The sequence below is a fragment of the Gasterosteus aculeatus genome, chromosome 7 (assembly GCF_964276395.1).
Source record: "Gasterosteus aculeatus chromosome 7, fGasAcu3.hap1.1, whole genome shotgun sequence".
Taxonomy (NCBI): Eukaryota; Metazoa; Chordata; class Actinopteri; order Perciformes; family Gasterosteidae; genus Gasterosteus; species Gasterosteus aculeatus.
In genome coordinates, this window is record NC_135694.1 from 21,193,377 (window position 1) to 21,205,154 (window position 11,778).

General features: G+C 43.8%; 1 protein-coding gene across 1 annotated transcript; it reads right to left on the bottom strand.

The window, feature by feature from the left end:
* Nucleotides 1-3,387: 3,387 nt before the first annotated feature.
* Nucleotides 3,388-10,703, bottom strand: cchcr1 (coiled-coil alpha-helical rod protein 1). Its single transcript, XM_040180501.2, has 19 exons — nt 10,128-10,703; nt 9,330-9,621; nt 9,086-9,253; nt 8,854-8,971; nt 8,445-8,639; nt 8,195-8,358; nt 7,971-8,085; nt 7,682-7,792; nt 7,195-7,338; nt 6,999-7,109; nt 6,717-6,823; nt 6,482-6,594; nt 6,314-6,386; nt 5,439-5,557; nt 5,136-5,324; nt 4,152-4,253; nt 3,884-3,990; nt 3,687-3,801; nt 3,388-3,597 (listed from the first exon to the last, which is right to left on the bottom strand). Exons 1-19 carry the CDS (start codon nt 10,195-10,197, stop codon nt 3,461-3,463), a joined length of 2,550 nt encoding a protein of 849 aa, XP_040036435.2. The 5' UTR covers nt 10,198-10,703; the 3' UTR covers nt 3,388-3,460.
* Nucleotides 10,704-11,778: the final 1,075 nt, after the last annotated feature.

The following is an 11,778-nucleotide window of genomic DNA, read 5'->3' on the forward strand; positions in this document are numbered from 1 at the left end:
AAGTATGAAAGGCAAGAAATGTGTTTTATGACAATCCGTGATGACCATCAATTTATTAGAGGTAGGGTACCTGGATTTGACATGTCAAATGTGATCTTAAAAATGTGTAAAAATGTAGGTAATCTTGTTCTCCTTCCTTCAGGTTTGTCTACAAGCGACTTGACTGGTCTGACTATGAGGTCAATGGATGACAACCAGAGGAGCGTTTCTGAGATGGAGGTCCAGCCTGAGGGCCGAGACCAGGGGCTGGAAAAGATCTCGAGGAGTCACGGCGGCTCTCCGGTAGATCTCTGGCAGGATTGGTCAAATAGGAAAAGCCGATGCGGTCCTGAGGCGGTACCGCAGGTGGAGGCGGCATGCAGGGCAGAAGCAGCCACTGCAGCCCCTTCGTCGACACGATGAGGAACACCAGCAGGAAAGCCAGCTGCACGCTGTTAGAGGAGAGCCGAGGCAGCCCGGGGAAAGGGCGGTTGGTGGGGACAGAGACGACCCACCGGTCACCCTTGAGGATAGAAAACAATGCTCAGCAGCTCCTCGAGGGGCGCGTCGGGAGCAGCACCACCCGGTCCTCGTCATGGACTCCTCTGGTCCCTCTGAGGCCTTCGAGGTCTTCGAGGTCCAGGAGGCCGTTGCTCAACGTGCGATCGATGCAGGTGGATGTCTGACAGATCTCCTCATGGCTTCTCCAGGAGCCCATAAAAGTAGGCCTACTCCGTGGAAAGCCTGACTCTTCAAGGCCCCTCCACAGAAGGCGTCCGTTCCGCTGAAGATGCTTCACCCTCGAGACATCATACCTGGCTCCACCCACAGCTGCATGCACCTCCGCCGGCTGGGGTGCCGGCAGGGCACCCTTCCCTTGACCACTGCCTGCCATCCATCCAAGTCTCTCACTCGTTAAAGAAGCTCGACGAGGACTCTGTGCCAGAGCAGATCCTCCTCCTCCAGCGGGCTCCCCCGCCGTTTCTGTGCCAGAAGCTCCGAGGCCGGCGGAGCTCCTTCCTCTGAGGGGCCCTGTCGCCCCAACGGTACCTCCTGAGGAAACGCTACAGGGAGCTGGACCGGGACGCACACCCCCCAGTCCAAGCGCTACGGCAACGTGATTCTGATGTGCCGTCTGCTCAACACGAGCCTCCTTTTGAAGCACCGTCTTAAGCTCCAGAGGTGACTCATGTCACCTTGGGTTCTGGAATAAATATTTTCTTTGATTGAAGCAAATGGAGTTAAACAGCAAAAGCACCTAAATAAACACCTGTTTACAGCTAAATCCAAATCTAGTTTATCCGGGCCTCCGTAGTGCGCAAGTGGACGCAATGTCGAAGAGGCCGTACGAGGCAGCAGGGGGGTGGGGGGCAGGTAGACGGTATGTTTTTATTCTTTCAGTCTTCAACAAAGAATTCTCATTTTGTCTTCAGTATTTCTGTTTATCGTAGAATCTCTACTTTTTGCTTTTCAGACGACAACAGCGATTGTTACGATGGATGGAGGCAAGATGGAGAGAAACAAGTATGACCCCCCCCCCCCCCCCCTCTTGTGAAAAGTAAAACAAATACGCACCAGATTAAAGATGGAAAGTTTGAGAATTGACATTCAAACATTTAAAACAATATAAATGATGTTAACAGGTATATTATTGCAGTTAAATTAACATTTAGCTATATTATGAGAGAAAAGATGTGCTGTTTAACGGTAAAAACAGGTGGGGGCGGTCGTGTGATACCGGTCTTTGAGACGGGGTAGATGTCTGAGGCTTTGAAGCAGGCGACTTCAAGGCCTCCGACCTGGGGAGTCAAGCTGATCGCCACAATGCTTCAGGGAGGAGGGGGCGCCGGGGCCGGCTGACTTAAGAGGGTTCATGATGGAGAAGGTGGGTGGGGGGGGGGGTGGAGCTGGTGAATTGGGGCTGACTCATTTTCTCTCAAAGGCAGTGAAAGTCTTTCAGCTCGTCCGTCTCTGTGGTCCTTTTGTGTCTTTTTGTAGTTTAGTGTCTCTTTGTAGTTGTTTACTGACTCTTTGAAGTCATTTTGTGTCTTTGTAATATTACAGTTCATTTTCACTACATGAGCACAGACGTGCACGATTACCACCTTGGTTACAGGCAACAAATACCTGTATAGGGAAATCATGTAGTACTTCTTGAATTATATTCTGATGAATAAATTGCACTTTGCACACAGAAATTACTGCACAATCTGCCCTCACCTTTGACTACATTGCCCTCTGCTGGTTATCAACCGCACATGATTTGAGTTGCATAATTATTTTTATTAAGCAGTAGGCCCAAAACAAACATTTGCTTTGATAATAGCAATTATTTACATGGCTTACCACTTGTTATATTGATGCATAATATGAACTAAAGTAGACACACTGCGATGCTCAAAGATGGAATATAATGTTTGATGGCACATTTCTTTAAAGCTTCCATGATGCATTTAAGTTTAGATCATACATAAGTCGGATTGCATCAGAGGCTTAATATACAATACGAAGGATGCTGTACTGCAACCTCTTAAGCAGCAGATATAAGCAAGAGTGCACTGCTGCAATCCAATGATTCTCTTTAAAAATCTAATTTGATGCATTCATCCTCTGCTTGACATGATGAATCACCTCTCCAGGAATGAGCTGCAAATTTTTTTTATGCTCCTTGAAAATACTAATAAAGTACAGACTTCCCTACTCCATTTTCTCTCTGCTCTCACTCGGTTCTGTGAGCTGTTTTGACCTGGAGGCTCGAAACTTTGAAGTATTGCAAAATTTATTAGCACACATGACAACATGACAAATAGCACAATTACCCGGCTCTTCGTAATGTTTATCATCCATCTAACAATTTCTGCATCATGCAAAAACTGGCCTAGAAATGTATTGATTTCTTCAGCAGGAAATCACGGTCTTCCAAATTGTCCACGTAACATGCAGATGGCAGATGCACCAATTGCATTAAAATCTATTCACCATGACAAGGAACCTTGCGACTGAAAATCAGAACTGAATTAAGTCATACCAAATCATGACTTGCTGCATCAATACTTCTCAAAAATATATATATATATTTACAACATACTTTTAATATATAGTTGTTTTTCTTGTCTGTAGATAATGTCAATGATTATATCATAAAATTGGATCCATCGCAAAAAAAGTTAACTCAACCACGTTTTTTCAGTTATCTTTCATAAATATTATCCTTTATTTTACATAGCCACAATTGAGACTGGATAGCATTGTAGTGACTCAATGGGAACAACTCGGTCCATCAACACATTTCCAGTATTCTGGGGAATCAATAGTTATCCTGTAAAAATTATATTAATTATTTGACAAAACTTGAATTTGTATCTGCAAAATGAGTCTCCACTAAACATCTCTTGTACACCCAGTATCAAATTGACATGCGTGGTTTATCTGATATGTTTATCAAACAAATGTAAGGGGAGTTCATTCCAGTGATTCATCATCAGGTATCAGCTGTGCGGTCTGTTGACGGTCCCACGTTGTCATTCGGTCCCTCGTCCTCCTCCGCCGAGTCCTCAGAGCTGTTTACCACGGCCGCACTGAGAGAATGGAGCTCCTCCAAAACAGACAGCAGTCGCCCTGACAAGATACAGGCCGGCCAATGGTCACATTAGTCCCGGCTGTGCAAATGTGAGGATGTGTCTGGCGCGTGAGGGGTTAGGACTCACCGTCTGCAGGTAACACACAATGACTCCTCTCTGAAGGGTTTTTTCGATGTTCTCTAGCTGCTGTGTGAGTTCTTGCACACTCACTTGTCAAACGTCTCTCAGCAGCGACGGGGGCCTGGAACAGATTGAGATCATAAGAGGCAGAAATGACAGGAACAACTTTTGTTGACCGTCTTCATGGCTTAAAAAAACGTTACCAGCAGCGGTTGTTTAATCGGGATATCACTCTTTTTCTGTTGTTGGGTTTCTCTCATTCTGTCCTCTTTCCTGGCTGCGTCTCTTTCAAACTGCCGCAAAGTCATTACTGCAAGAGAGAACACACAAGAGAACACAAAAGATCGAAAGCCACGGGGAGATGCAGATATATACTGTGTAAACAATTCTCATCATATCAGATCAAAGTCTGCATTACAGATATGAAGCTGCTCTGCGTAGGCTGAGGCAGCATGGTGCTAATCCTGCTACCTGCTTTGGTGTGCTCTCTCTTGGCAGTTTTGACTTGAACCTCCATCTCGCTCAGCTTCTCGGCACAGCAGTCCTCGAGCTCAGACACTCTCTGCTGGAGGGCTGAAGGGGAGCAACAAACATCATTAGTCAATACAGTTTATCAAACACTGAGAAACAGAATCCAATGCAGGAACAGGAAATCACCTGTGATAGTGCGGATTAGATGTATTCCATCATTAAAGCTGCTATAATGAATACTTTTATAGGACTAACGGACCCAATGAAAACATTTATATGAAAAGGAGTCAATCATAATAAACCAATTGAGAAAATCGGCATCCCAACTCTACACTTCCGCTCTACGTTCATAGTTTGTTATTTCAGCCCACAACTATTGTTTTGATTTACTGTGCATTCATCAGTCCAAATGGCAGACACACAGTTGGTGACTCTGTAGTGAAACTAGTGGAGAATTTAGTGGAGAGTTTAGCAGGTAAAGAGACTAGTGGAAATTAAGTGGATAGCTTCCATATTCTTTTTATTCTCTATTTTTGTTACTCTCCCGGATGCTCAACAGGGAAAGAGAAGAATTGTATTCATGTAAATGAAAAAGTTTTGTCCAACTTCCCAAGCCTTATATTTGTCCCTTACCACTTTATTTTAACTGTGAGCATAAGCAGGAGGAAAGATCACAGCAAGTCAAACTTTTCAGCCTTCATAAAAGCCACCTGACTATTGTTTTAACACAGGCTTGTCATTTAATGCAGGTTTAAAGCCGAGAAGCTCCCAAATGACTCAGCAACACTACAGTCAAGGTGCTCTTGGACGTGTCACTTAATTCCCAACTGCTCCGGTGCATCTACCGAGGAGACCAGTGGGGGCCAGGTGTGGAAGCACAGAGACGGCGAGGAAGGGCATTTCCTAAATAGATCAGGAGGGGCTTAGTCTGCTTTCCCCGGATAAGTCAAGGCTGAAAAACAGTCACGGAAGCCGCTGCCTCACCGCGCTCGCTGTGCTCCTGCTGGCTGAGCAGCTCGGAGCGGAGTTCCTCCAGGTTGACCTTGCTTTCCTCCAGCTGGGCCTGAATCTGCTGCAGGCTCCGCTCTGCCTCGGCGCCGCCAGCCAAAGCCTGCCGCACCTCCGCCCGGCTCTGCTCCAGCTGCTGCTGCTGCCACCTCAGTTTGCTTTCATCTGAAGAGGATGTACAAAAAAGGTGAGCTGGAAAACACACATTGCCAAAGCATTGATACCCGACAGATAAAGTGGTATAACAAAGAAGAGCTGCGAGTTGTAAAGTGTGCTCACGCTGTTCTTTCAGGTCAGCCAGAGCTTTCTCGATGAGCTCAGGGGTTCTTTTGAGCTCCTGTGTTAGCTTGTCTCTCTCCTCACACACCCCACGAAGCTCCGCCTGAAGGTCTGTGATGCTGCAGGGCAACAAGGACAAGATGGCAGATCAAAAAACGGAGCAGGAAGTCAAGCAAAGAAGTGGAGAAGCAACTGCATGGTGTTGAACAGGAGATGAGAATGACTGCATTCAAATGTCGAATGATTATTATCAGAGGATTATTCTCAAACATAACTAACTAACTTTTTTCCAACCTAACAAAGCTGAAACTGATGTTTTCGGGTTTGATTATGTACAAGGTTCATATCGGTTTTGAAAAGCAATATACATTTAATTGGACAATGTAAACATATAACATTCTCCGAATTAGTGCTAAAAGGGTTCTTTAATTCAATGAATACTAATAATTAATGAATTCCAAATCTGACCAGTAATAATTTATTACAATCATACAAAACTAAAACAAACATTGTGACTGTTTGAAAACTGCAGGGAGATGCTTGACTTTCTTAATTTCCCATTATAAAGAGTACTTTGGGTCCGAGGGCTCTTGATCACAATAGTGAAGCCCCTTCAAGAAATCCTCTCCGCTCCAGGATTGTGCACATGTTGCATTTAGCTTTGCCAATACGGAGTAAATTATTGTGGTCAATTGATTGAAGAGGGTAATTGGCAGTTAGTAAAAGAATAAAACACACTAATGAAAAACCTTTCTTAAAAAGCACACATTAACAAATATGTGGAAGGAGAAATCAACACACAACTGCAATGATTAATTAAATTCAGCTTCAGATAAAAAAAAAAAAAACTAGGGCATTGAGGTGAAACGTCATACCGGTCATCAGTTTGCTCTGTCGGTTTACTGGCCTGCTTAGCTTTCTGCAGAGCCGCCTTCCTCATGGTCAAACCTGAAAAACAAAAACACAAACACATACTTTATCATACATATGCAATTCTAACTAGAGCACCGTGATCACCTCAGCCACCTCCTGTGTGACTGCACCTTGTATTGTCTCCACTTGTCTTTTAGCAAAGGTTAGCCTCTGCGTGAGAGTGTTGAGCCTTGCTTGAGTGGTGTCCATTTCTGCCACCTTGCCTTCAATTGCGAAACTAAACCTGTAAAGCACAGAAAAATAAAAAAATAAAAAGTTTAAAATACAGCATTGATTAAACGGTTTTTCATTTCTCTAATTTACCACGAAATTCTCACCACTTTAAATCCTCATGAATTTGTTTACCTGCGAACTGCCTCGGTCAGGACTTTTAGTTCAGCCTCTTCTCTCTCGCTCTGTGACTTAAGCTGTGAGTTTTCTTGTTGCTCCAGTGCGAAGTCCCGTTTCAATGTCTGGTTAGAAAATCACACAGAATAAAAGCTCTGTTATGAGGGTACCAGAGTCGGCACAGTTTGCTGGGAAAAAATGCGTGAGGGTTTATCACTATCCTAAGTAGCGCCAAATGTATTGTGCCTCATCAAAATTTCAGACAGCAGCATAAATCCCGTCACTTGCTCGGGTCCTAACCTCCTTTTCCAGTCGCTCCAGGTCTAGCTCTGCGATCCTGTCATCAAGACTGTGTTGGAGCACATTAGCTCGGTGCTGCTCCTGCTGGAGCTCCTGCTCGAGGAGCTTGACCTACACACCAAAACAGTACCACTTTAAACACTGAGCATATTTTCTCTTACATGTATGTTGTTAATAGAAGACCGTTTTTTAATACTTTTGAGAGAACTTCATCCTTTTCTCCTCTTAGTTCAATGTCCTTTGAGCGAAGTTGGACGCATAACTTAAACACTTTGTCCCTCCAGAGCCGGAGCACTTGAAGCCCTTCTGATTCATTCTTCCCAAGCGGATCGGTGGAGGTCTAAAGAAAAAAAAAAAAAATTAATGCACACATCCCCTTTGGTAAATATGACATGCTAATTTGCCTCGTGATAGTGTACATGCACATTCAGATGGAGCACTTCAGGTGACGTGTTAAGCTGCCTGAATTGCTCCTGCAGGGCTTTTCCGTCCTGTTGGGATCATCACTCAGACCCTGTAGTCTCCTTTTGGAAAATTGTCAGGTAGAATTGCAAACTTTATTGCCTGAAGCCAACAGCACACAATGATAAGTAGCTGCTTATGCTATATGGGAAGCCCTCGAGCAGGAGTGCTACGGTTTGTTCAGCCTGTGTATGTGCGGTGTATTGCTAAGAGACACTCACCTTTTTCCCTATTTTCTCTTCTTGGAGGGTGAGTATCTCACTCACAGAATTGAACCGAACTGTCAAAAGCTCTGTGGTCATCTGAAGAGCCGCTTTCTCTTTTCTCAGCTTCTAAAAATTGGACAATTTAACACGGTATACTTAATGGAATGAATTGCTATACTAGGCATATTGATTCATTCATAGTATCACTTTCACCAGTTTAAAAGAACAAGCTACTTGGTTTTTTTCATGCGCAATTACTTTACAGCAGGCTGATTGGAATCAATATGGTGTGTATTGTATTCACCTTAACAGCTTCGTTTAATTGTTCCTTCTCTTCTTTTTCCGGGGCGAGCTGGCCGATGTAATTTCTGAGGCTGTTCAGTGTTGCCGATTGGGTCTCAAACGCTTGTCCCATTTGGCTTGAAAAACACAAAAACAAAAAACACCCCCGCCAAAAAAAAACAGTGAGTCTGACAACAGAGTGCATTACATGTGTAGATCTCTTCAGTTTTAAATTGAATGTAGTACCTTAAATGTTCTTTCAGCCCATCTCTCTCAGCAGATACCTCCATCAGAGTGCTTTTTAGCTGTAACACTCCAGAGGTCATCGATTCAAGTCTGTCCTGTAGTTCACGGTTTGAACTTCTTGCTGCAGCCAACTCTGCACAATGAGAATTGTTCAACTGTAGCAGCTGAAAAGTGAAGAAAGCCAAAGAAAGGACATTTCAAGACACGTACAAATCGTGATACAGTGCAGCAAACATTATCTGCCACAGACCTCCACTTTATGCCTCTTCTGTATCTCCTCCAATTGTCCAGACAGTGAAAGAATCTGCTGTTTGCCATCCGCTGCAGCCTGTAACCTCCACATTTCAGCCTTTAGAGTGAGCTCCTGGGCTTCTGCTTTGCTGCACATCAAGTCTTGTCTCAGTTCTGTAATTTCTTCACCCGATTCCTTCTTTAGTCTCGCGAGCTGCAACAAACAAATGGCTTTTGAATATGAAACTAATCAGTTAAACTAGCAAAATTAAAACTGCTAGGTGACTGTGAGCTATTATCCAAACTTCAGGACTGTAAAAACATCAGAATACAGCCTGCCAAAATAAGTTACAAGATGCAAGTAATTCTCAGATGATCCTTGTCAAAATCAGTGTGAAAATGAATTGCTTTTTTGGTAAATAGATTACCTGTGACCCGATTTCCTCCTTCTGTGCACTGCCGTGAGTAAGCTCCCCTCGAATTTGGCTGATTTCAGTCTTAGCCCTACATAGCTCTTCACGCATTGCTTCCAATTCATGGCTTGTTCTGTCATACAAGATTATGTCGCGTTTAATTGGTTACAATTATTCATCGTTTATCCCGAAGTGATTAGTTGCAAACTGCAAAGTACTTGATTGTACAACAGACGCCAGCTTCTACCTGTTCAGGGAGCCGTCTCGGTCTCTCATCTCTTCCCTGTGTCTCGCTGCAGTCTCCTTCAGAGCCTCCACCTGCCCCTTTAACCTCTCAGCTTCGGCCTTGTACTTATCCGCCTCCAAACGCCACTCAGACTCCCATCTGGACCGCTGGGCTCCTCCCTCTGCACACCTGTGTTTAATGGATCATGAAGGTTAACCCAACATGACAATAATGGTATTTCTGACTATTTAAAATGCATTGATACCTTGGCCTGAGGTCCGACTGGTGATCCACAGGGTTTCTCCCGCTTACGCCACCTTGTAACATCAGGATCCTTTGATTTTCCCTTCTGAGATCCAAGTTTTCCTGTCGGGCCTGCCTGATGGCGAGCCATTGATTGTTGGGACTGGGATCCCCTGGTTGTAGTGACGTCATACCGGGGTTAATCCAAGGGTCAGGAGGCGCCGTCACTGCCATTTGAACGCCTCCGTGTGCTCCAGCAGACTGCAGACTTGATGTAAAATGCGATGGGGGCACCAGGTCCTCTTGGATATTCCCTATGAAGCAGAACATCGTGAATGTGTGAAGGCCTTAGCGGAGCCAACTTTGTGTAGGACCAGCGTGCGTTTCCTGGTTCAGGGTACCCTAGTTTGTTTTTTTGCCCCTTAAGTTTCTTTAGAATATACACTTTAGCTTACAAACTTAGAACATTGTTATTATTACTTTATTATCAGTTATTTAAAACTGTCCGGACCAGGAAACAAATATAAGTAACATTTAAGTTGGCGTATTTTTAGTTACTCGTTAACATTAACGTTACTTCCTTCAGACTGGACCTAAAAGAGAAAGATAACGTTATTAAAAACAGATGGCAGCTTCCCTCCCTTAAATACAACATATCTCCGTCGATTAGAAACGTTAGTTGAGCTAACAAGTGCGGACTAAGTCAGCGTTAGTTAGTTTAAAATGGCTTGGGTAGCTTTATCTTGAGCTCAACAATTGCTCTCAGGTTAAAAGCGAGTGGAATGTTTTACCAAACCAAACGCTAGAAGAAGAAACTTACTTGAAACCGCAGGGGACGTAAAATCAGTGGGAACTATTAGTCTTTCTTTTCCAAAGTTACGTCTCTCCATGTTCAAACGATGAGACCAGCAGTGGCTCCCAAACCGCCACTCAGGTAAGATGCTCGAAGGTGCCGCGTTACATTTATTCTCCCGCCGCTGAACTCAATCGTTGTCTCCTTAGTTACAGTTTAACGTCTCCACTAAAAGTTACAACGGTAACCGGAAAAGCGCTCTGCTAAATCAGGTCTATTTCAGCAAGCGAACTTTTGATGCCCAGTTCACACGTCGGTTAAATTGCGTTTGGCAACAGAATCACGATCTAACGTCAGGTACGATACGACCTCCTATAACGTGTTTTATCAACTACAAATGTCAAACGTTACAAACGCGCGGTGCATCATGGGAAAGTGCAGAGGACGTTGGGTTTAGACTCCCTGGGCGTTGTCTGGCAGGATGGTAGTTGCCTCTGTTATGTGTCTCGTTTGTCTCTACCGTCACGAGAGTCCAAGAATACACGAAAAGATTTCGGCCGTAAACATCCAGTTTACGAGGCTGCGTCATATCCACTCCGCAACAATGGTAGCAGCTTACCTGGCAGACTTTAATCAGGGCAACAAAAGTCCAAATGCAGAGTATTGTTGCACGGCGGTGGAGCATGAGAAGGTGATTGACACTCGGTTTAAACACTAGTAGGTCGATGAGCATAATTTCACACATATCTTTACGTCAAATTTACATAGGATAATTTAGTGCTCTGTTCTTCTGAAGGTGGTTCCGTGAGGCATTTTACTCGGAGGTATTATTTTGGTGATTAGTGGGAAAGAGGCTGTATAATTGCACCTAATGAAGTTATGGAACGTAAGACATTCCTTCTTTCTCTAGGAACTCCTCCTCCCGTGAAGACTCAGGGGTATTTGACAACCACTCCATTTGTGCTTAATATTCCATTCCTGGAGAAAAGGGAGGACGGAGCATGCAGGGCAGTGAATAAGTGCAGCTTTGAATGTTAATTCTTGATCATTTGGTTATGTAACTGAGTATGTGGTTTGAGGTGCATCTATAAATATCTGTGTCCTCCAAATTAACAGTAGGCCTACATGACTTTGACATCATGCATTTGCATATTCTGAGAGATACCAGTGTGCCTACTTTCCTCCATCTGCAGTGATGCTCATTTTACACACACTGTGATTGTTCTTTCAATCTGTTCACTGCAAACATGAGTTCACCTTATAGAATGAAGTATTGCATCTATTGAATGTTATACGGTTGGCAGTATATTCACTATTCAAAAAAATACATTCATTTTTGTATCATTCTTTTTTCTCTGGTGCCTTTAGAAGCCACTTCTGTTTGCTCCAATATCCTCTCCACAGCTGCCACGATCCACTTCCCCCTGGGGTTCATTAAAGTTTTATATAGGACCTCATCTATTTATTGTGCATTCAATGAAGGAAGACACATTGTAGTTGGATTTATTTACGTAAATGTCGATACAACCCCACCATGCAAGAACATCCATAAATAAATAATGGAGAGGTTGGCTACATAAATACATCAACAAATAACAAAAGATCTATAAATATACAGGTACCCTTGGCAGGATGAAGCACTGTGGAACTTATAATGTAGTGAAGGGATAGTTAGAGG